At 41.6% G+C, this 26,021-nt stretch overlaps 1 protein-coding gene across 3 annotated transcripts in view; it reads right to left on the minus strand.

The window, feature by feature from the left end:
- Positions 1 to 26,021, minus strand: part of iqsec1b (IQ motif and Sec7 domain ArfGEF 1b) — a 261,941-nt gene that overhangs the window by 85,630 nt on the left and 150,290 nt on the right. For all 3 annotated transcript variants that reach the window (XM_085161060.1, XM_085161059.1, XM_085161069.1), the window contains one exon: positions 13,905 to 13,958. In XM_085161060.1, coding sequence (XP_085017186.1) covers positions 13,905 to 13,958 — 54 coding nt within the window. The remainder of the gene's footprint in view (positions 1 to 13,904; positions 13,959 to 26,021) is intronic.

The raw sequence follows: 26,021 nt of genomic DNA on the forward strand, positions 1-26,021 counted from the left end.
GGGCATCCGTGCCACCCTCCTGGGAAGAGCTGAGGAGAGCCCCAGATGAGGGGTCACCCAGTAGCCACGGAGCAGAAGCCAGAGGGGGCTACAGTGGCGTGCCCGCGGGCTCTGCTGGCAGCCAGCTGTGCCAGAGTGAACCGAGCCACAGGCCCAGAGGCCTGAGGGCCCCCCCCGGAGGAGGCCCAACCGAGCCGCGGGCACCCGGCACCGCCAAGCAGCCACTGGGAGTGAGCCGGTACATACCTGAGCGCCCAGCCCGGACACCAGTTTAATCTCCACCTCTCCTATGTCTCACCCCCACCTGCAGAGTGAACTTCTGCAAGCATGTAACACCTCCCTACCAGTTGAAGAGCCCCCCAGTTTGGCCGATGCACCAGAGGCCCCCTGCGCCAGGGCTGAGCCCCCCTGCACCCACCTGCCCTCAAACTCTGTGACAGACCAACGAGGACTAAAGCCCCCAAGGCCCAGCCAGAGCCCCAGCACGGCGGTGAAGCATCCCAGTACCCCACGGCGCTCACGGGTTTAAATTTCTCTTTTACTATGGATTTAATTTGTTGATATTCTAGAAATCTTTTCTTGTTTTGTATAACTACTCTGTCAAATGGAATAAAGTCTGTTCCTTCTAATATATGTTCCAAGTATTTCATTCCTTTACAATTTTCCAATCTGGAAAATTAATCATGTTATTGTTTTGTAATATGTCAGGGTTATTCCAGATAGGTGTACACCGCTTTCCAAATTATTATGCAAATTGTGTTTAAGTTGTTTTTCATTCAAAACCATGGATGTAATTGTGTCTCATGACTCTTTGTATCACTGAAATCAATCTCGGACACCTATGATCACTAGTTTGCCAGGTGAGCCCAATTAAAGGAAAAACTACTAAAGAAGGTTGTTTCACATTATTAGCACCTTTTTCAAGCAATATAGGAAAGAAAAATGATGTCTCTGCTGCTGAAAAGCATGAAATAGTTGAATGCCTTGGACATGCAATGAAAACCTTAGATATTTCACGAAAATTTAAGCGTGATCACCATAATGTTAAGAGATTTGTGGCTGAGTCAGAGCACACGTGGGTTCGTGCAGATAAAAGCACAATGATGAAGGTTTCTGCCAGACAAATACATCAGATTAAGAGAGGAGCTGCTAAAAGGCCATTACAAAGCAGCAAACAGATATTTGAAGCTGCTGGTGCCTCTGGAGCCCTGCGAACATCAAGGTGGAGGATCCTCCAGAGACTTGCAGTTGTGCATAATCCTTCTTTTCGGCCACCCCTAACCAATGCTCAAAAGCAGAAACAGCTGCATTGGGCCCAGAACTACATGAAGACTCATTTTCAAACAGTCTTGTTAACTGATGAGTGCAGTGCAACCCTGGATGGTCCAGATGGATGCAGTGGAGTCATGTTTTGAGCCGGAATCACGGGGAGAGAGCTGGTCGTCCCCTTTAGGGTCCCTGAAGGTGTGAAAAATACCATCTGAAAGATGTAATTGTGCGAAAAATCTATTTCCTGCTGGTGAGAATAGTGGAGTATGTGGAGTTTCTGACTGACCACTTTCTTTCAGTGGTAGAAAGAAAAGAACTGTGCCTTCTGCAACACAACCATCTTCATGCAAGACAATGCACCATCTCATGCTACAAGGAACACCTCTGCATCATTGGCTCCTATCGGCGTACAAGGAGAGGAACTCATGGTGTGGTCCCCATTCTTCCCTGACTTCAATCCTATTGGGAACCTTTGGAGCATCCTCAAGCAAACAAATAAGAGGGTGGGAGGCAGTTCACATCCAAACAGCAGCTCTGGGAGGCTATTCTGACATCCTGCAAAGACATTTAAGTAGAAACTTTCCAAAAACTTACAAGTTCCATGGATGCAAGAATTGTAAAACTGCTATCAAATAAGGGGTCCTATGTTAATATATAACTTGGATTTTAATAGCTTTTGATTTCAGTGAAATTTATCTACAAATGCTGCAAATTCAACAAATGACCATTTTCAATTCTCTACAACCTATAAAATCTTTTGAAACTCTGTGTGCATAATAATTTGGAACAGTGCATTTTAAGTTTTTTATTTTTGAAAAACATACTGTTGTCATTGGGAGTTTTGTTCAGTAACATTTGAATTGTACTCTATGCCGACTGCCATTTGAATCGACTATTTAGGAAAAACAGAGAAAAATATCATTTGCATAATAATTTGGAACGCGGTGTACGTTTGCATGAGATTAATAAAGACTCCATAATTTTTAGAAACTCCCACCATGCTGTCAGACAAGAGCTGATGTTAGTGCTTTTAAAGCATTCGTGTCGTTTGATGTTTAAGCTGATAAATGGTCTGAAATCTCTAGATTATTGCATAGTGCCTGTTCTACATCTAACCAAGGCTCATCTAAGGGCGTATGTTTTAACTGAAGCCTGCTGGCTAAGAAGTATTGTTGAAAGTTAGGCAGATCTAGTCCTCCTTTATCCTTGGTCTTTTGTAGCATTTTCACACTGTTTAATACATCAAAGAGTAACAGGGTTCAGTATCCAGTCCAAGGCAGACTGTAGCTGCCAGGGATCAAACCACCATCCTTCCAATTAGTGGATGAACCGCTCTTCCTCCTGAGCTACAGCCAGGTGGGTCAAAGGTTGCAATAACTGCTTTGACAAGTAGCTCAAGTAGAATGGAAAAAACTCTATATAAGAACCACTTCATTTACAATTTACCAAGTAAAATGTTTTTAAAAGATACTTCATACATTTTCAGTGCTACGCAGATGATACCCAAGTTTATTTACCCACAAAGCCAGAGAACTAGTTAAACTACAGGCATGTCTCAGAGACATAAAGGCCAGAATGAGCTCTAATTTCCTGCTTTTAAATTGAACCAAAAATGATACTCTTTCATTCTGCCCTAAAAATCTTTGAAACATGGTGTTTAACATTCTAACTTGCTGTGGATAACATTACTTTGACTTCCAGTAACACTGTGAAGAATCTTAGAGTCATTCAACCACACATTACCATTTCAGCCCAGGAAGACTGATGAGTAGGTGCCAAGCAGGACAACAGCCAAAGACAGATGGAAGGTCCCACACACTGTTCCTGGAGGGCTGCACTGAGCGATGCTAACTTTTTGGACTGTCCATGTGCCACGTCTACAGAGCTGGAGAAGAGTCTCTTTGTTGTTCTTCAGCTTGTCCTCTTTATCGTGAGTGATCACATGATTAGTTCTTTTTTTTTTGTAGATTTTTGCAGACCGTTTGTGGTATCTACATTTAAGGTTGCAAGTGCCTCCTAAGCCTTTGGCACCAAGCATCAGCCAAGTGGAGCACAGTGATGCAGTGGTTCACACTGCTGCCTTAGAGCAAGAGGTTTCTGGTTTTGAGCTGAACGAGACCTTTCTCTGTAGAGTTTTTACAGCTTCCCGTGCAGCACAGTTGCTTAAAGTACATAGAACTAAGTACTAAATGTGGCTACGGGGAGTTGATATTTTGAAATACTCTTTTCTCTTAATTAAGGTCGTTCTCATGTTATGTTGACAGCTTGGGGGACTTGGGCCTTCTTTTTAAAAGAAAACTTAAGATTTTCTTTTTTTTTCTGTTTTAAATGGAAAATGAGGGACTAAAAATGTGATATAGGAAATTAACAATTAATTCATAGCATCATCTATAGATTTATATTACAATATTAATGTATGTTTGCCATAAAATGCTATGTTAGACCTGGAATTCTCTCCAGGCATTCCAGGATGTCTCAGCATGTCATTTGAGATTCACTGCTAAGGCTGCTATATCAGGCTGCAGATCACATCATTTTATCGATTTGGATGAAAATGAGCTATGAAATTGTGTTCCGAGCAGAGATAAAGTAACCATCTGGCGTGACTCGCTGCGTTTTTGTTGCCTCAGGCAGGTAGAACTGGGGCCTCGGCAGTCTTTGAAGTATTTGTGTGTGGCAAGTGTGTCAGTGCATTGCCACAAACAAGATGAAAGGTGAAGCAAAATGTCAGCAGTGCCTGTATTCACACTGTCATTAGTTTAATACTGCACTGTACTTGTTAAATCTTAAAAGCGTGACACTTAAAAAGACATATAATGGATTAGATCAGGTTTATTACAGTAAGATTCATGCTAAGAGGTTTTTTGCTCCTTTAACAGTACCAGTTAAATTTATATGGAAAAACTCATCAATTTGTACTGTTTAATTATTGCCTCTTAAAGACTGCTCAGAATAACCTTTGACTGGTTACTTTTCTCACAAATTTCTTCTCAGCATTGTCAGGTGTTGGACAGGCAGATGTTAGTTAAGAACCCCCTCATTCCACTCCATGACGTCCTGGGCAGTCACAGGAGCATTTACAGTGAAAGACTGAGATTACACAAATGCACCACTGAATGATCATTCCTACCTGTGGCCAAATCCTCCATCTAGAGCATAAGTACACACTGCAGTAGTTGCACACCGTTAATATTGGCACATCAGAGAAAAGATCAAAGCCAGTTTGATAAGAAGGTACCTGAATTTCAACTTTATCTACATGCAGTTTTGTGTAATATGTTGGGATATTTGTATATTAGAGCTATTTGGACAGGAGTAAGCGATGAGGTAAAATGCTGTAGAACCACAAAGTTTGCCTAAAGACCTCTACACATTGGTTCAGCATGTGTGAAAGTTCATTGCAAGTCTACATAGATCACACAGGTCAATGAAAGGATATCTACTGGTTAGTAGACTGGTTCCTGCTGCCAGCAGTCACACTCATAATTGAACGATTTATCTTAATAGTAAATGTTCCACAGTAAAAAAACAGCAGCTAGAGGCTTTAGCTCTCAGAGCCCTCTCCTGTGGAACCAGCTCTGAGTTTGAGTTGAGGATGCAGACACTCTCTCCTCCACAAAATTGTGTTAAGACTCAATCTTAAGAAACATAAGACTGCAGTTTGATTAGGTGGCCTTAAACAGTCCTGTAGTTATATAACTGTATGCCAAGACTGCTGGAGGACCTCTGCACTGGACTACAAACATGCTCAGGGTGAGACTCGCAGCTATCTCATTTCCCCCGTGCCCCCATGTTCCAGCGCCCCTGCCCTAATTTGGATAAAATTAAGAAAATCGATGTATGCTAGATATTATGTGTTGCGCTCAGTTCCTCTCTTCTATCAGCTTTCGTTCTCCATTTTTTGCTGTTAAATATTATTCATTGGGTGGCTTCTGGTGGCTCCTGTCAAGAAGCCTGTGCCAAGTGCTGCTTCTCTCTGTAACACTACAAAGTCTTAACCCCAAAATGTAAAGTGCCCCAAAATGACTCATGTTATGGTTTGCTATAAAAGCTAAATTGGGATTGAACTGAATTAAATTGACCTTATCCACCAATTTATTACTGTAATCTGTAATAACGACAAAGGTCCTCTATTTAAAACTAAATACAAATGATTCCCTCGAGCTGAAAGGGCTGTTTTTGAGCCTAAAGCTATCATAACAAAATGGCATAGATCTCCTGCCTGTGCGTTGCGTTCTTATTAGAGGACTGGTTTGTTTAACTCACCTGAAAGAAAAAGTTTCAGTGCTTCACTGCAGACAATAAAAGCTGTCTTCGCAGTCTAACTGTCTAACACAGTGGCTCCCAAATTATTTTTCTAGGCCCCCATTTGTTTTGCAAGAAAATCTTTCTGTAAATGTGTATTTTTTTTAACTGTAATAATATTCAACATTGTTATCAATACATTTTTCGAAAAATCACTCTCTGTCCAAAACGAGTTTACTGTTGATACTGTTTGTCTGTGATTTGGACAGCCAGGCGCTGCTCCCGACGCAGGAGAAACAAATTCTGTCTGGGATACCCACCTTGGCACCACCGTTGTGCAGGTAAAGCCAAAGGCAAGATATGCTTCATCATATTTTCTAGTCTTTGGCTTGGAAGGAAGTTGGTTTGGAAACATATTTGGCGATGCTTCCTCTTCTGCTTTGTGTTTGTGTAGGAGCCCCGTCAATAAAGAAGAAGTTACCTGGCTGCATAGTAATAGCTTTTACAAAATGTATTACAGACACACATACTCTCACACACACAGTTACAATACTTAAAGGCTGCCTTTATAACAGCCATGTTATAGGAGCCTGGTCTGTGTATGGCAGTGAACTGAGATAAACAACTCTACCCATCATTTTAAATGACATAAAAATGACAGCTCCAGACTGACTGCAATCACATAACCATGACAACCTCCTACAGTTCAGTTCATGCAACGTATCTTTGACAGACTCAAAATAGGTTAGCGAAACTTGGCACTCTTGAGTTAAGGTTACCTAATTTTGCATTTTAAGTATAAACAACTCTTACAGTGCAGTGTATTTAGTGGGTTAAATTTACTCAATGCAGATTTATGACAGAGTAAGTCTTTGATCTCTAATACTCCACAGCACTGCCATGAGAGAGACTTTACAATTACATCGGTTTGGCACAAACACCCGTGACAAGAGAACCAGTAAAATATCCAATCCATTTATAGCTTCTCTATGCATGATGACAATACATATATGAAGTTATGCTTAATTAGCTGAAGTGTCTGGTTTGATGCACCATTGGACAGTTTCCATTTTTAATTAATATTGCCTACTAAAAACAGGCATGGCTCATTGTGGCCAAGAGCTCTTATATCACTATGGCCAACAGCAACACTGCTGCACATTACGTAGACACACACAGCTTTCCCTCTACAATACAGTGAGGGTGTCAAAACCAATTCATAAATGCTCATTGCCTAAAACAACAGGCAGAAAGGGACCTGGAAGACAGTACTGCTTAGGGTTACTTTACTACCTTATCATTTAGCCATATTCCTAAACTGTTTGAAGTAATGCAAAAAGGCCATGCGACACAGCTACAGCTAACTTTCAAGATGTAAAGCTGCAACACACATTAAAGTTTAACCACTGGCTCCTTAAATATTTCAGTGGTCCATCATTATAGACCTGTGGATAGATTTACCTTTGCAATACATGGAAATAGGGAACAATACTGATGCCCAAAGATCCTGTTAAAAGCTCTGTGGAGAAATACTGAACATTCTGGTAAAGACCAATTAATTTAAAACCCTGTGTTGCAGCTTGATTTGATTATTGTAAGGAAAAATAATATGACCTAAGTATGCTACAGTACTTAGATGGGTAAGGCAGACAAGTGTAATTTCTATAATGCAGTAATCAATCTTTTACATTAAGAATAGATTAAAAAGTGTCCTGTAAAAAGCATCACTCATAGTACGAAACTCCAAAAGAAAGAACTCTTTTCACAGCTGATATTTTGGCTTTGCAGAGCCATAAAAACACAAGCACAATTGGTAATGGTAAAGAAAACAGCAGCCAGTTTAGGCGATCCACTTCTATGGTGATGTGGCATAACTGAAAACACGGACTTGCAATCAGTTTTCAGTAAGACATGCTTGCCTCATTCACACAAGCATCTTTTTCTAGGGTTTTTCTATATAAGTGCTTTCTATCTAACATTCACACACTTTCAAACTCTGATGGATGCATCAGGGAGCAACTTGGGGTTAGTATCTTCCTCAAGGATATTTAGCATGCAGATTGGAGCAGCCAGGGCTAGAACCACCAACCATCCGATTAGCAGATGCTAATCGGACTGCTCTACTTCCTGAGCTTCCAGGATCCTGGCTTGACTGATCTGTGTTGGTATGGTATACCTTGACTTTTAAATGTCCCCCAATCCTAATGGCAATTTCAAGAACGCTAGTCTGTCATTTTTCACTTCCTCCTTCGTGAACTTGATATGTTTGTCCATCAAGTTAATTTGATCTGTGAATTGTGGCGAATGTAATTTTCATACAGGTGTCATCACATACCTGAACCAATGACTCAGTGATATTCCAAGAGAGGACAACAGAGCCATGTCCTCCATATCAAAGTCAGCCACAATAGATGAAGCTGGGGAATCCACGGGGCACACACATTTCTGCCTGTAGCACTGGTCCTTGTGTATGAAATATGTTATTGTAGTTCTAAGAACAGACACACGTGGTCGGTGTTGAGTGTGGTCCTATTGTCATGGGTGGGGTCACCCTACAATCTCTTACAAACTAATCTAATCTATTACCTTTTTCCTGTATTCGCCACCAGGTTCTCATTTTGGGGAGAAGAACTTTTGTCACTAAGAAGAGAAAATTTTCTCATGACAGTCTGTCTGGTCTAGTAATAGCATGCACCTACCCTCTTCTGCTGGAAGGATGATGGATGTCAGTGTCTTCCTCACCACAATGCTAATATTCTACGGTAAAGCAATCAGTATTTAAGATTTGACTCTCATCATCCAGTGGCGAACAAACTGGGTGCCATCAGGATTCTACAACACAGAGCGAACACTATGCCTGCAGACACAATGGTCAGGGAAGCAAGACAACATCGTATCAAAAAGGCTTCGAGTAAATGTGGTTAGCACACTCCATTTCAAAAATTGGTCCAACCTAAGGATCAAGTGTCCATAGGTTGTTCTTAGAACAAACAGAGTAATAGTATAATAGTGTATTGTTGTGAATTATACCAATCGACCAGCTCTCTAAAAAGAAAACTTTAAACCCATAAAATGGAGATGAAAGGGCAATTCACTGATTTAGAAGGTCGTTGATTGGCCCAGAAAACAGGTCTTTGCTCTATAAAAACAATCCTTCCCTAAAGCAAGAAGATCGTAGAATTCCTCACTGAAAGACGACAGCAAGAATAATCCCAGATTTCTTCTCAGCACTCTAGCCTAGGTCTGTTGATTTGAGGATTCCCCTAACTTTAGCTAGTAATGACTTCATGAATTGCTTCACAATAAAATTGTAACAAAAAACCCCCAAAACATTTATATATGTACCTTTTAGACCCTATTTCTGTCAGACTGCCCAAATAGTATTTAATACTTAAATCTTAAATATGATTAATTTTTATTAATGGTTACGTACCTTACTGTGCTTGTCTTGAACTCAGTGCCGCATTTAGTACCATTAACCGCAAGATTTTACCAGAGAGATTAAAACGTACCTTGGGTATTAAATGAATTTTGCCACTGTAGTTTGAATCATATCTATTTCATAGACTCCAGTAGGGATGGGAATCTGAGCAGTCCAATTACTTGCCCTACAGCTGATTTCAGTTTTCGTGTCAGAGAGGGAAAACAGTCTACACTGTCGATATGGACATTACTTTTTTACTGCGCAAAACAATGAGAATGCAATGGTAAAGTGCTGCTCATGCAACTTTGGCTCTTTGCAAGCATCTGCATATACAGCAAGAACCCAGCCATGAACTTAGATTGATATTAAAGCTGAGTGAATGCTGAACCGAGCCCATCAGCCAGACTCTGAACTTGAACAGGTAACAAGCTGATGAGCAGTAAGGCTGCGGCCTCTGTTTCTAGCTGTTCGTGTTTCTTTCGTAGAATCACTGTGGCGATCCCTTTAAAGCCCCTTTGTGCTATTTTTTAAATCTTTGCCTGCTCTGTGTACTACTAATAGAAAGATCATATGTGCATCCTCCTTAGGGTAGGGATTTGTATTGGTGTGTAGGACTGTATCCTATAGGTTTATACTGTTGAATGGTAATTATCAGACAGTGCCTTTTAGGTCATTTTGAAGAGTAACATGAAAGTAATGTATTACAACAAGTTATTTTCCCCTGGGAATAATTAAGTAATGAAATGCATTACTTTTAAGAAAAGTGTTCTGTGTAATATGCGTAATGACCCCAATGCTGATCACAGGCAAGGGGAAATACATCCAGCATCCACAAACTTTTGACCACGCAACATGTAATTAATTTGCACTAATTTAATGTCTTTGATACACTGCTTAGAGATGATGGTGACTATCAAAGTGGACCCAATGAGAAACCAACGAGAATTGATAAGGAATCGAATCAATAAGTGATATCGATAATGGAATCTGAATCGCTAAATTCTTATCAATTCCCATCCAATTTGTTCATGTAAATGGGGAGTCTTTTTCACAAAATTTGTTCTAAAAGATTCTGTGCTGGGACCACTTCTTTTTACATTACGTATGCTTTCCTAAGGCAATATTAACTTACATTTTCATTGCTATGTAGATGATACCATGGTTTATCTATCCAAGAGGACAGAAGACACACACCAATTAGGGGTTGCCAATATAAACGATATACGATAGAAACGATATAAATTTGGCCAACGATAGAGATTCGCGATAGCGCATGTTGATGATGTCATCAAGCTGCGCCTGTTTTGGTCGAAAGCATCGCAGCGGCTAAAACCATTATCATCTGGAAATTATGGCGGGCGACAGTCATAGCAAAGAGATGAAGCACTTTTGAAATATGGGGAAAGCCAAAAACTGCGCTTCCTCCACTTCCGTACCACTGATTCATTAATGTTGAATTCTCTCACAGCTGTTCTATTCCCATGTTGTTGAAGTATATTAATGACTAACCTTATATTGTGGATGAATAATCTCAGTTGTTCTCCTGACTGAAGTTTGGCCCGTGTATAGCATCCTGTTATGCGATTGCATTTGTCCCTGACCACCAGAACCCCTCACGTTAACTGTTATCGAGTGGAAAAAAAGTTAGCGTTCATCCTTCAGCTTCACTGTGCTAATGTTATGCTAACATAGCTGTGTTGCTAGCAATCACGTAGCACAACATTATATACCAGGTAGTCCAACTTCAGTAACCCTGCAAACACCACTGCTGTTTAGTTTTCTGTCTTCATTTATGTTGGAAGTGGTAGCAGAGCTGTACGTTTTAATTAGTTTCAAAAATCTCTCAGTCAGAACATGGTATGAAATGTTTAGGTGGAAACTAGCGAGCTAACTTCCTGTTAACTTCTAACTCTGTTAAATGTAATAAATTCTGTTTTCATGGATGCCTGGATGTTAAACTTAATTGTTACACCCAATTAAGCAGCAACGCTGATGATTTAATCAAAGATGAAAGAATTTAGTTTTTAACTCTTAGTGTTTGTTTGACTTTGGGACCTGAAGCGGACGGAGTTTTGGACCCAGATTACTCCGCGAAGCTCCTCACTACGGCAGCCGTAATGCTCTGACAATCCATCAAGCAGTGCAGCTTACCAAAGTTGTACTAAAACACTTTTAACAGATTTCTGCACGCCCAAATCGGTTCGAGGTCAGTAAGCACAACCAGAATTCATACATAAGGCACACTCTCGATTTTTGAGAAAATTAAAGGATTTTAAGTGCGCCTTATAGTGTGGAAAATACGTTATAGAGAAGAAAAGAATATATCGCGATATATATCGTTACCGCACGTGCTTCAAATTATATCGCAATATGAATTTTAGGCCATATCGCCCAGCCCTAACACCAGTCTTAAAGACATGAAGGCCTGGATGACCTCTGTTCTCTTCTCTTTCCCCTCAGCCCCAACTGGTTGCGGCAGACCCTCCCTGACCCTGGTTCTGCTCGCGGATTCTTCCTGTAAAAAAGGTTTTCTGTTCAAAAAGACACCAAGTGTCTCCTTAAATGGTCTTGTTCTTTAACTCTTCGTGAATGGTACTCGTGGCTGTTGATCACTGTTGGTGACAAATTGTACATTAATGATCATGAAAGTGATCATTAAGTCACAGGTGCTAGTTTTGATCAATATGAAACTGTACCATTTATAAGGTTAGGCAAACCTGCAGTCAATTGAGATTGAAAAAGTGACTTGTATGAGTGACATAAAACTGATCCTGTTCATCTGGTTGTAGCATTTTCCCTCTGCAAATGCTACAACCAGATGAACAGAAACAGTTTTTTAGGATCCACTACTAAATCCTCTTTCTGCTTGAAAAACTTAAGCTGATTTGAAATTCATAAATCATAGGTGCAAATTGCAAATGGGATTCTTAGTAACTCTTTTATGCTAATTTTTAATACATTATTTGAATGTAAGTGCAACATCAGCAGTTGCAGCGGCACTGCCTGTACCATCCCATTGAAAAAAATCACAGAAACACACCTGACTACGAAGAATTATGTCGAAAATATAATAAATCTAATTAAAAAAAATTTTTTTCCTTTGCTCTATGACTGATGATGACTTTATTGGCTAAATTCCTATTTTAATCCCAAGTTTAAGAGTAAAACAAAGTGTGCAAACTATAGTCACTGATAAAGTAAGAATTTCTTTCTTACTCTATTATATTAATTATCCTCCACAGATCGATAGCCAGTGAGGATGAGATGGCTGCTGTTTCAAAGTCAAGTCCAATCATTAGTTTTCACATCCACCTTCAAAACACCAAGTAAAATCATACTCAGTTCAGGGCTTCACAACAGTAATGTGTATCTTTGCCTAACAAGGACTACAGCAGCCTATGTCAGGCCATCTGTCAGTCAAAAATATCCACACCATGAATGTACTATAATGGATTAGGCATAGCCACCTAATCTATTCTTTGTTTATCATTTAAATTCGGTAGTTGTTGGTCATTGGGAGAGTATAAGGAGTGGCTCACTGGAGTCAACCTCAAGTGGCCAGGAGTAGTACTGCAGTTTTTGGCACTTCTCCATGAGCTTCATTTTTCAGCACCTGGTGCTTTCCATTTGGCACTCTAATGTCCCATCCATCATTATACTTCAAGTTTTATATGCTGAGCACTCAGCGTGGCCTTCCATTTTTAAGGCAATTCAGGGTAGCATTGTATTACACAGATGGACTTCATTATAATAGAGCCATCAGCTTTTTCACACCTGCATCTACTAGGTGCATTTAAGGTCATGGAAGTAGGTTTTCTTATTCTCTAACACTAAAGCAGACAAGAAAGCCCGTGTTTCTCAGCTGGACACGTGAAGGGTATGTTTAGCTGGGGAACTTCAGGAAATCTAGTGACCTTGAGCTTGGTCAGGTCACATGATCATCCATCACAGACGAACAGCTTTGCTGCTGTGCCTTGCTCTAGTGGGAGGGGGTAGGCAGCTTTGGTGTGATAATAAGATGAAAAGTCTGCTCAGTGCAGGCAAGCCAGCCCTGGGTGGAACAGATGGAAGCTCCTTCTTTCTTATGCAATCCAGCACTAGTGAGGCAGAAATGATGACTTTTATGTGACTCCCTGGATGTCAGAGAAAACAAAACGCCTAATGAAGATCATGGGACTAACAGATGAGGTTTGTAGGCAGATGGGTAGTGGGAATAACAGGAGGTCAACACCACCCCACCGCATCTCCCATCATGCCTGCTGGCTGCTAGCACTGAGATTAACATGCAGTTGGTCACTTTAAATGATGAACAACACGTATCATGTAATTATGAAACCAGAGTGGAAATTCTTCTGTACAGTAAGTTGACTGTGTGTGTGTGTGTATGTGTGTGTGTTGCCTGACAAACTTTGCTTTGTGAAAGCAATCAGTGGCTCATAGATTCTCTAAATTGACCGAAACAATGAGATTAAACGCGCTGAGGGAAGAGCATGCACATGTGAAGGGCTCTGAATAGTAATTCCAGGAAATGTGCAGGAAAGAAGAAGGAGAGGAAGAAAAAAAACCACCACCAGTTTTCCTCAGACCATTTTCTAAAAATAGCTCTTCTGGTGTGACATCATCAGCGCTACGTAAATAAAGTCCACCTTTACTTCTTAGTGCAGCAGAAAAATGTTGGAGCCACTTTTTAGCCTCCAGGAGCAGCGCTGGTTGTTTTTGTTGCTGACAACATGCACACACAACATATGCACAGATCAGCATACATACAGTAAAAAGTGCACTGTGTGTTTCCTCCTTATTTCTTCCTTCATATGAAGAAATAAGAAACTAGATCAATTGCTAGGACTTAGCATTCCAAGCACACATTTTCCCTTCTCTTGATTGGATGTTTTTTGCTTCACAGCTTTAACACTTCAGCACATGAACATAAAATTCCCATATGTACAACATTCAAATAATTACTCACGAGTGATGGTGGCGTCTGTGAATCATGACAGAGCTGGGGACCTCTGTGTCCGGTCTGGGGGGAACAGGAAAGCAGAAAGCTTAGGTACACAGCGACTACCACACAGTTAAATCTCCTACACACACACACACTGAATTAGTGCGCCACTCATTCAAGCTCAGCAGCAGTTGAGATGATGGCTCACATACAGCTGACTGGTGATATAACTGCTGCTACACATCGCACCACAAATTCTCCACTTAATTTATATTCATGCAAATAGACTAGAAATGTTTAAAGGACTAGATCCTGTCTATGTAGTCAACATCAGGTCACTGAGGTGCTGACAGAGGATTGGCCTGCTGGTCAATATGAGGGCTGGTCCACACTTCTGATTCAGAGCTGATGAGTCCCGTTACAGTGAAACGACTGTGCAGGTACCGACCTTAATCTCAGTTAATGTGGCTACAGTGAGAGAGCGCTGCATCAAGGAAAAACTAGAAAACCTTCTGTAGATTTCACAAAACTTAAATATAGCATTTAATTTATTAGTAGACTCGATTTGCTTCTCTCAAATGTAAATGACCCACTCACTGTTTTGATCCCACTCGATCTTGTCCGAACATATGGACATAATTTCCTAAGGGATTATGAAAGTAGTCTGATTCTAATGATATAGTAACATTTAACAGTATTCTATAAAAATCCTCTTTTGCCTGATCATGTTTGAAAATAAAATGTTAGAATAATTATGCAAAAAAACCTCCGAAATACTTTTTCATTACAGTACATGCCTCTCCATACTATAGGTCGCCTTCTTTTCTGTCTTTGCTCTACTCTTTCCACTCCCTCCCAACAGGTCCTAAAGAACGCCCGCCGCTCCCTGAGCCTGGCTCTGCTGGAGGTTTCATCCTGTTAATAGGGAGTTTTTTATTCTCACTTTCGCCAAGTGCTTGTTCATACAGGGTCATGTGATTGCGCTATATAAATAAAATTGAAGTGATGTAGGTGATTAACACTATGTTTGCAGTCCCTTTTTCTTATAGGTATCTTACTGAATATAGAATGCACAGGAGTATTCATTACAAAACACACTGAGTAATTCCCTTCTGGCTGTGTGATGCATTTGGACTGTCTTGGCAATGTTTTTGTCTTTTCCAAAGTTTTTATGAACTTGTTTTCTTCACATGGCATTTTGAAACTAGGTCAAGGAAAAGTGTTCCGAAAAATGCAAAAGATGTATGTTTCCACTGACTCTTCACAAGTGCCATAGGCAACCAGCACCAATGACTGCAGCAAAGTTTTACTTCCCAGTTGAAATGCATCAGTTTTAAGTTGCATTTCTGACAAATGCATAACTGAGCCAGGTTTGCTTTAATTTGAGATTGAACCCTGACTGCAGTGGTTGGGGAAAAAAAGAGTTACCTATGTATAATCCATCCAACCAGCTGGTTACATCTTGTAACCGGCTAAACAAAAGATTATCAAGGTAAAGGAATCAGGATGACACAACAGAGTAAGCCTGGGTAGAAATGGTTCCACACCTTTCTTGTGTGCTGCCCCTTTTCTCGTCGAGTCGGGTTAAAAGCTTTCAAGAAAGCAGGTGAGGAAATGCTGGTTTTAGCAGGAAACAGGTGACTGCTTCTCAGTGACACCTTCCATTAAAGAGTAGAACAAGAGTGAAGTTGTGTAGCATTGTGGAAGATATATGCCCCAATCACAGAGTGGGAAAGGGGGGAGTGAAGACAGTCACAGAAGGCTGGAAATAGGCAGGGGGAGGCAGGTAAATTGCTTAACAACAAAATAAAAAGCTGTACTATCACTCAGCTGATAACAGAACTGCTGAATATGCTTTGTATGTATCACATGCCGCTGTGCTCGGCTGCACATCTCTCACAGGAATACACAATGTGCAGGAATGACTGAACTTCTCTGACATGACAAGAGGCAAGGTAGAAAGAAGCCGTGAAACATCAATCACAGATGAGGCATTTAAAGCAGTTGTCATGACAATAGCAATGGCTCAAAGCAAAGATCCTTTTCTTTCCCTCTCTGGAGACTTGGTGACATTCAAATAGCAGACATTGCTGCAAGTCCAACAGCCACGCCTCGCTTGGTGAACTGTGTAGTTTTAGCAAATGTGTCCGATTCAGGTTGGAAATGTTTTCAGTCTGCTCGGTCAGAAGGAAAGGTGGGGGTATAGGTCGGGTGTGGTTATCACTTTGATGGATTGCGACAGATCTGTAACAGCATGTTTTCATTGGTGCACATCTGATTCACTACTAAAACCCACAGACACAGACAATCCACAGCATTCTCATAGGGCTACATCACTGCTTTTGTTTATCATCAGGAAACAACAACTGCAGAACTGGAAAGGTTATTATTATTATTATTATTATTATTATTATTATTATTATTAAAAATTCTTTACTTAAACAGATCTCAGTCTCACTGAGATTGAGACCTGTGTGCAAAAAAGCAAACACAACAATTGAGACAGACAGCTACATAATAAATGACACATTACACTTGATCACAAATTAAGAAAACAAGAGTAAGAGTCGTTCCAGACAGAGAAATACAGAGAAATACAGAGAAATACAAGTCTTTAAAAAATCAAAAGAATTCAGCTTCATTGTTTTTTGTAGTTCACTTTAGTTATAGGCAACAAAATATTTAAAGCCAGTTTTATCCAAGTCCAGTGTCAAAAAGAGGTAAGCTAAGGTCAAAATGTCCTGCAACCTGAAATTGTAAGCACTGTGTTTAAACTCAGTCAAGGAGTGGAGGTAAGCAATCAAGCAATTTTAGGGGCTTTTGTTCTGATGTGTGCACTCGGTGCCTTTGGAGGTACAATCTTGTCTTGAATATATACAACTGCAAACCTAACTACAGACGAGTCTTTGGATATGAACGCTGATCTCGAATTTGAAAATTGAGTACTTCAGTGCATTCACAGACTGTATAAAAACGGACATAGCCACCGTGATGTCACTTAGTGAATCACTTTGTGAAGATTTGAGCCGTCACCTTACGCCACAATCAAACAGGGGATCTGGCTGACAAACAGAGAAACTTGCAATGACTTAAAGAACACAACTATTCACTTACAAGTTAGGATTGTCTTAAAGCATGCTCTGCTTTATTGTGCTTTTTGGCTTCATTAGGGACCATTATTTAATAAAATTAACCCTATATTGTATTTCAGGTTTGAAACTAGCAATTGCGATCACATCTCATTAACAAAGCGTTTATGGACATCATGCATTAAGGGAGTCGAGGGCTGTTTTCCTACACTTACTTTCAGCTTACCAAGGGGTCACCACAGCGCATGAATCTGCATGTTTGATTTAGTCTAGGCTAAATAAAAAATGTATTAATGACAATATAAATTCAAACAATAGATAAATGCATTGGAGGTGGCTGTGACTCAGGCGGCAGCACAGGTCAGTGGTTCACTTCCTAGCTGCTCCAGCATGTCAAAATATCCTCGGTCAAGACACTGAACCCCAATGTGCTGATCACTGTGTGTGCACAAATGTTAGCCAGGCTGCTTGGGTATAGGAAAAACACAGAAAATATATAGTTGAACGGTACTTGTAGTAAAAAAGGCTTTGAATACTCAGCTAGAGTAGAAAAGTGGTTTTCCTTTAAGGCAGAATTGTGTCAGGGGATGACATAATCATTGGTTCTGATACTGAGAGCAGCAAACATAGATATGTGGCTGTGAAGCTTTCCGAAGTGATTCAGGATGACAGGAGAACAATCAAACCGTGCACACGGGAACGCCTGTTTGGCCTTGTGTCATGTGCAGAGATTCCTCAACTGATTCTAATCAGAAATAACGTTACTCTGTGCAGAAATAACATATAATATATAACAGGAAGAGACATTTATGATTAATATGCCTTCTGGGTCTTCTTCTGGTCAGTTGATTAAACAATAACAAACATCAAAAGAGGGTTGTAATATCAATTCAAGAGCTACACAGAAACTGTGACATAGAATCTTAATGTCTTATTTTTTTCCATTGTTATTTCTATAGTTTATTTTTACACTAGTCTTATCAGAAGGAGCTCTTAGTCCAGTTTATCTAAATTCCATATGGTTGGTACTAGGGACACGATGCATTAGTCATACTGCTAGGCGAGCATTAGGGCTCAGACATGAGCCCCCTTCCTGATCAGAGAAAAAAGCCTGGGGCTCACAACAGCAACAACATCACACAAACACATAATTCCAGTTACTGCAGTACCCTGCTGGGAGTCAGGAGAACACGAAGCAGGATGGGAAAGAGGCTGTGAAGAGGAAGCTCAATCATGAGGTTCTTTAGTGCAGTAGATGATATGGCAGTTTATTGAGCACAAGCTTTTCTGTGGGAAAAACAGTTTGCAGATTGTGTCATTGTTTTGCTAATCACTTCAAGGCAGTAGCAGGAAGGATGGGAGTGAATGCACGGCAATAATGAACTCTGTGTTTGTGTATGAGCACGTGTGCACGAGCATATTCTGGGTGTGAAGGAAAGTTCGGAGCTAAGAGGCAGTTCCATCTCTGCGGTCACTGTCTCCCTCCTCCGGCTGTCTTGCCTCACATCTAGATCAGAGCCCGATCAAAGCTTCTCTACCCAAGATCACATGACCTTTTTACTGTGACTTTAATATCATCAGACAAAGTCATTTTTTGTGTGGGGACCCAGCATACAAAATACAACACCGTACAAAAGTAAATGTAACACAACAGGAAAAATAGCCAAGCAATACTATAAAAATGACTAAAACTAACACCTTCTGGAAAGCACCACAGTTTGGAAAACACAATAAATAAAACACAATATAGAATAGTTGGCAAAGCCTGGCGACATAATGTAGTTTCATAAAATCTGTAATTAACATATTAATGCCTTTAGGCCTGTTACTACAGCTTCACACACATTTCCCTAAATGAAATTGCCAATGGTAAATGGACTGGTTCTTATATAACGCTTTTCTACTCATCTGAGCACTCAAAGCGCTTTATACAACTTGTGCATTCACCCATTCACACCCATTCGCACAAGCACATTTTTTCTAAGTGCTTCATAGCCAGTGTTGGGGAGTAACGGAATACATGTACCGCCGTTACGTATTTAAAATACAAAATATGAGTAACTGTATTCCGTTACAGTTACCGTTTAAAAAGGTGGTATTTAGAATACAGTTACTTTGTTGAAATAAATGGATTACACGGCGGTACTTTCCTGTTTCATATTGTGGCGGGTCAGGACTGTTTGGGTTTTGTTTGACAGCTACGTTCTGTTGTTCCAGGCGGCAGCGTTACGGTTGCCATGGTTACAGGGTGACGCTCTCTCTCTGCGTGTTTCCTGGGTGAGAGAGCGCCTTTTTGTTGTTGTTGTGCTAAGCTAACAGGCAGAATGCTACAGGTATAGCTCTAAAGAATGTAGCATCATAGGCAGTGTAGTCCGTGCTGCAGGGAGAATGGACTGCCATACACGTTATGTGTCTGTGAGCGAGGGAGGGAGAAAAAGGAAAAGTACGAGCTGTCACCGAGCAAAAACGGGAGCTGGAAGCATGTAAATATAATAATAACCACTGCAGCCAAGAAGAGAGCCTGACGAGCCCAGCTGTAAGTAAGCTATTAAGACTCGACTGTACACCGTGTTCGTGTTTTCCTTTGGAGCAGCCTTTCAACGTCTCTCTCTGTCTCTCGCTGGCAAAGTTGACCCAGACAACAAAGTAAAGCTAGTTTTGAGCTACGAGCCGACACAGAACCCACCGTATTAGCCAGAGGTCCCTTTACTACGGTTCGGAGCCGCGGACCTTCAGTAACAGTAATAAATCACAGCAATAGTACATTCATGTAGTTGTAAACAGCATGATAATATATTAAGTAATCCAAAGTATTCAGAATACGTTACTCTCAACGTATAGTGAATACGTTACAGAATACATTTTGGGGCATGTATTCTGTAATCTGTAATGGAATACATTTTAAAAGTAACCCCCCCAACACTGTTCATAGCTAACATTTACACACATTCATACTCCGATGAGACCAATTTGGGGTTAGTATCTTGCCCAAGGATTGGCATGCAGACTAGGGGAAGCCAGGAATCGAACCACCAACCTTCCGATCAGCAGATGACCTGCTCTACCGCCTGAGCTACAGCCATCCCCAATACAACATGTCAAGTATGTGTTGTGTAACACCAAGTGAGAAGATGGAAGAGATGGCGTGAAATAAATCTGTTGGCTCTGTTAGTAAGCAGTCAACTACAGTTTTTTGACCCTCAGTTGTAAAAGGCTGAATGTTGCTGTCACCCTGCTGGGCTGGTGTCCGAGTGTGGGGGCAGTGTGGACACCGAAGTTTCCCACTGCAATAACTTGAGAATGAGGCGACAAAGCTCAGTGACCTTGATCTAAAGGTCAGAGGTCTAAGTTCAAGTTTTCTGAAAATCTTGTGAATGCGATAACTCCAGAAGGAAGTCAGCTAGAATTTTGAAATCAATAGCATAGGTGTAGCTACTACAAACCCTGGACGAGTTCTTATCTCAGTGACTGCGACCTTAGTCAGAGGTTATGTTTTCTGCAAATCTTGTGAATGCGGTAACTTGAGAACAAGGTAAAGTTGGATTTTGAAATCAATTTCTGAGTTATTGAAGGCTGAGGGGTAGCACAGGCAGTCAGCAGCATTTATCTAAAGATGTAAAACTGTTGCCTCAGGTCTTAATTTTAATAGAATCAGTTTAGTTCAGCTGGGACTCAAAGATTTAGAGACAGTGAAAGTTTATCTTAATCATGTGCAAAGCTCTTGACAAAGCGCCAATCATCCTTAAACACAGATTAAAATACTTTATTTAATGTTAAAAGTGTCATTCACACCAGAGAGACTGACTGCTCATCTTTTGGGTTTTGCAGCCAACTACTTAAATGGTTTGGCTCATTCTAAATTATTTTATGAGTCTTGTTTAGGGCTGCCATGATTAGTCATGATTACGTCAGCTATCAAAATCGTCGACGACTAATTTAATAGTCGACGCGTCGTTTGAAGCGTTGTAAGATCCTGAAAGACGCAGGAATAAGCAGTAGGATTTAAGAGTGTAATAACGGAATGAAACAGAAGATGGCAGCACTGCATGTACAAGGATGCCAGCTGCCGTTAAACGCCGAAGAAGAAGAAGCTGGGTCCGGTATCATAGCTGTGTCCAAATTCAGGTGCTGCATCCTTCGGAGGCCGCATTTGTAGGCCGACTACGTTACAGCGACGCTACAAAGGCTGTCCAAATTTGAAGACTTCTCCAAATGCAGTTGATGAATGCTTCCTCCTTTTCCCCAGAATTGAAGGATGGGTCGGGTTTATCCTTCGTGGCCCAACCTATTCCAGAATTCATAGCGCGGCCTGAATTCGGTGCAGTAAGTTGTGCATTTTACGTCCAATGGATGCATGATCTGATTAGTCAACTAATCGCAAAATAATCGGTGACTAGTCGACTAATCTCAAAATAATCGTTTGTGTCAGCCCTAGTCTTGTTTCCAGCAGCTGCAGCATTACGGTATGCTACCTGCCCAGCACCAATCAGCAGATTAAGTGCTCACTGAACAGTCACTTCTTATAGTAAGAGTGTTGGAAGTAGGAACAGAATATGTTGTTGTAAAGACTTAAGCGACTTCCACAAAAGCAAAATCTGTTACGGATGAATGACCGGGTCACCGACTGGCATCACTGAAATGCCAATGGCAAGCAATGCTGAGTATCTACTCAGAAACCATGTGACAGGCTTTTAGTAGAGTCAGGGGAACAAGTTTTATATGTGCTGGCTGGAACTCACAACTTGAAGGATCTGCTGATAAAACCTTTTGACCAGATATTTACCGGCCATCTTTACAGCTGAGGGCTTTGTTGGTGAGGGGTGTTTTTGGGAGCATGCAAACAAGCACCAAATTATGTTAGGCAACTTTAAAGTTTTGTCTGTTTTGTCTGTAACAAGAACATTACTGATGCTTTTAAGGCTTAATTAAAAGTTGATGAAGAGTTTGTGTTTAGAATGAAATCCTAAATTCTAACAGCCCTGACTCAAAGACATGGTGCCAGTCAGTCCTGTTGCCAGATTTTTGGCAAATAAAGTCCCTAAAATGATGTTGCTCCCTCCTCTTTGCTGACACTTTGGGGCTGTGCGAGATCACACAGTTGCACATGTTTTATTAACTTCATGAGACAGCCAAGCCGAAAGCAGTTTTCAACATATCAGTGCAGCGAGCATGTCCGCAAAAACAAGTGACAAGGAGCATAAGTGCCCTGTTTCTTGTTAGAAAGATGATTAATTTCACCATGGTGACCCTCCGATGTCACTGATATCATCTGAGAAAATGGCTACAAAGCTTTAATAATGGTATGACTAAGTCAGGGTTGTGAGGCTTCACTGTGTGTGTGTGTGTGTGTGTGTGTGTGTGTGTGTGTGTGTGTGTGTGTGTCTTGCTGAGTGTGTGTGGAGTCACTAAAACCGATTGGCCCAACAGATGGCAGTGTGTTTTCACTGATTGAAGCTTGTCCCACATTTCCCACTGGACCTCTGCTTCAGAGCAAAAGGGTAGTGTCGGCACATTGTTAATCTAAAATCTACTTTCATCATGCCTCACATTAGGCCAAAGGCACACCTGAATAATTTATTTTCTATCTCTAGCCATGGAAATGGACCTGTCTTCACACTACTCTTACTTCAAGATACCATCAACTCTGATTTAGCTACAACAGACTGGTTTAGTTGTCTGATTGGAAGCAACTCAAAGACTGTGTGTGTGCCAATATCAGTCCAGAAACATTAGTACTATATGTATTATTTATATGTGTTGATGGAGTGTAACCTTTAAAAATAAAAGCAGTTGTAGACATTGACCCATATCAGAAACTTCAGCTGCCTATACTTAAGCAGCAACTTGTGGGACTATAAAGTGAAGGCAACGTGGAAGTGCTAAAAACAGCAGTTCCACTAATAGCCACTGGAGACAGAAGCTAGTCAATCCCATAAACCAGTGGTTCCCAGAGTGGGCGGCGCAGCCCCTGGGGGGAGGGCATGGAATGAAAAAACAAAAAAGAATGCTTGGACACTGCTAGCATAATGGAAATGCAAAGCAAAGCAGAGGTTGAAGCATTGCCAAATATGCTTCCAAGCCAAAGACTAGAACATATGATGAAGCATATCTTGCCTCTGACACGACAGCTGTCGTGCCAAGGTAGGGATCCCTGACAGAATTTGTTTCCCCTGCATCGGGAGCACACGCTGGGATCTCCAAACAAACAGTATCCCACATTCTTGATTTTTAGTTCACAAACATTTCTTATAACGACCAAGGTTTTAGCTCTTTGTACAGGAAAGTTATAGGAGGATAAAAATAATTATCAGGTAAAATGTCCTTCGTTTATTAAAATAACCCTGTCCAATACCACGTGAGAACAATAAATATATAATTTGTTGTTGTAACCCTCAAACTGAATGGTAATGTAACAACACTCACTTTTCACAAAACTAAAACATCACTGCTTCCACGCCCAATCTGTAATGGAGGTGGAGTAAACTGGATCTGCACTACGTGCCCAGCGAATTCTCCCTAAGTGTGGGGAGCGGGTTTTGTCGGGGATGCCTACCTTGGCACAACACTGATCCTGCCACAATTTGTTCTCCCGGTTCAAGTCACGGACAAACTGTATCCCACATTTTTTGAAAAATGTATTGATGACAATGTTGAATATTATTACATAGTGAAAAAACAAACAAAAAAACCCCCAACAACTATACCTAGAAAAAAAAGTTTGGGAACTACTGCCATAGACTATCATGTTGAAATTCTTAACTCTGCAGCAGCAGCAAGCATACTCCGAGTCTGGTACAAAAGCAGGTTCCCTCTTCCCAACAACTCCACAGTGGGTCAGGAACTCGTCCCTGACCCGGAGTGGACACGCCACCCTTTTCCAGCTGAGGGCCATGGCCTCAGATTTGGAGGTGCATTCCCACTGCTTCACACTCGGCTGTGAACCGTTCCAAGGCAAGCTGGAGGCCATCACCCAATGAAGCCAACAGAACCACATCATCTGCAAAACGCAGAGATGCGATCCTGAGACCACCCAAGTGAAAGCCTTCCGCCACGTTGCTACGCCTAGAAATTCTTTCCATAAAAATTATGAACAGAATCGGTGGCGGAGCCCATCACCCACCAGGAACGAGTCCGACTTATTGCCGGCTATGCAAACCAAGCTCTTGCAACGGTTGTATAAGGACTGAATGGCCCATAGCAATGGGCCAGACGCCACATACTCCTGGAGCACCCCCCACAGGACCCCCAGTTGCATGCCTTCTCCAAGTTTACAAAACACATGTAGACTGGTTGGGCAAACTCCCATGCACCCTCAAGTATCCTCGAGAGGATAAGAGCTGATCATGTGTTCCACGACCAGGAACAGGAGTGTTCCTCCTGTATCCGAGGTTTGACTAACGGACGGACTCTCCTCTCCAGCACCCTGGCATAGACTTTCCCAGGGAGGCTGAGGAGTGTGATTTCCCTGTAGTTGGAACACACCCTCCGGTTTCCTTTCTTAAAGATAGGGACCACCACCCCGGTCTGCCAGTCCAGGGGTACTGCCCCTGATCTCCATGCAACATTGTAGAGACATGTCAACCAAGACAGCCCTACAACATCCAGAGCCTTCAGGAACTCGGGGCGGACCTCGGCCACCCCAGGGGCTCTGCCACCAAGGAGTTGTTTAACTGCCTCAATGACCTCGCCCCCAGAGATTGGCGGGTCATCCCCTCATCCCCAGACTCTGCTTCCGCCACAGAAGACGTGCCAGTGGGATTAAGGACCTCGAAGTATTCCTTCCACCGCCCGACAATTTTCTCAGTCAAAGTCAGCAGCACTCCACCCGCACTATACACAGTGCAGGTAGAACACCGCTTTCCTCTCCTGAGTCGCCTGACGGTTTGCCAGAATCTCTTCGAGGCAGTCCGAAAGTCTTTTTCCATGGCCTCTCCGAACTCCTCCCACACCCGAGCTTTTGCTTCAGCCACCGCTCGCGCCGCATTCCGCTTGGCCTGTCGGTACCTGTCAGCTGCCTCCGGAGTCCCACAGGCTAACCAAGCCCGGTAGGACTCCTTCTTCAGCTTGGTGGCTCCCCTCACCACTTTGTCCACCATTTGGTTTGGGGATTACCACTACGACAGGCACCAACTACCTTGTGGCCGCAGCTCAGTGCAGCGGCTTCTGCAATGGAGGTGCTGAACATGGTCCATTCGGACTCAATGCCTCCCCAGCCTCCCCGGGGTTTCTCTAAAAACTGTGCGTGGCTTCTCATGTAATGCTGGTGATATCTAAACTGTTGGCTGCTAATTACCAGGCAGATAAGGCCTTAATGTATACAACTGTATCCAGTGCTTTTTAAAATGCATGGAGAGAAATTCCACAGCTAAATTAATAAATCAGTGCAGCCATTGAAGACAAACACTTTCACTGAAGTGTGAAAGAAGGTGCTGAGATGTGTATGCCAGGGTTAGATACCCTTAAGCAGCGCACTCACTCAATTACAAAACACTTTTCAAAGGCAAAACAAAATCTAGCATGCCTGAAACATATTTTAACCTGCAAAACACAATGATCCATAATGGAAATGATTTGATATTGATGAGTAGAGTTGTTCTGAAGCATGCAAAGCTGAAAGCTGGCACTCTCCGGCCTGTTGAGCCAATGCCATCGCCCTCCCTATAAACACACTATCACCACATCCTATTAACATCATGTCACAGCCAGACAACAATGTAATGATGATTAAAATGATACTAATCGAAACAGCAAAAGGCGACCATTATCATTACAGTTAATTATCTCCCATTCCAGTGCACGCAAAGTGTGACAGCGAGCTGTTTCATCCAAGCGAACAAAGAGTAGAGCAATCACCTGAGTCAGAACAATAGAGACTACGACTCCACAGGAGGTGTATGTGAATATTTCCCTGTGATTCTCACAGTTGGGGGTTTGCAGAAATCCGACTCAACATTTCTGGGATCCTTTAATGTGCGAGAATAATTTGAGGCAGAGACATTCACAGCCGCAATGAGATTTGGTTGTTTAAGATTTTGCAATATGAAAACGGCTT

This window comes from Neolamprologus multifasciatus, chromosome 5, assembly GCF_963576455.1.
Source record: "Neolamprologus multifasciatus chromosome 5, fNeoMul1.2, whole genome shotgun sequence".
NCBI classification, from domain to species: domain Eukaryota; kingdom Metazoa; phylum Chordata; class Actinopteri; order Cichliformes; family Cichlidae; genus Neolamprologus; species Neolamprologus multifasciatus.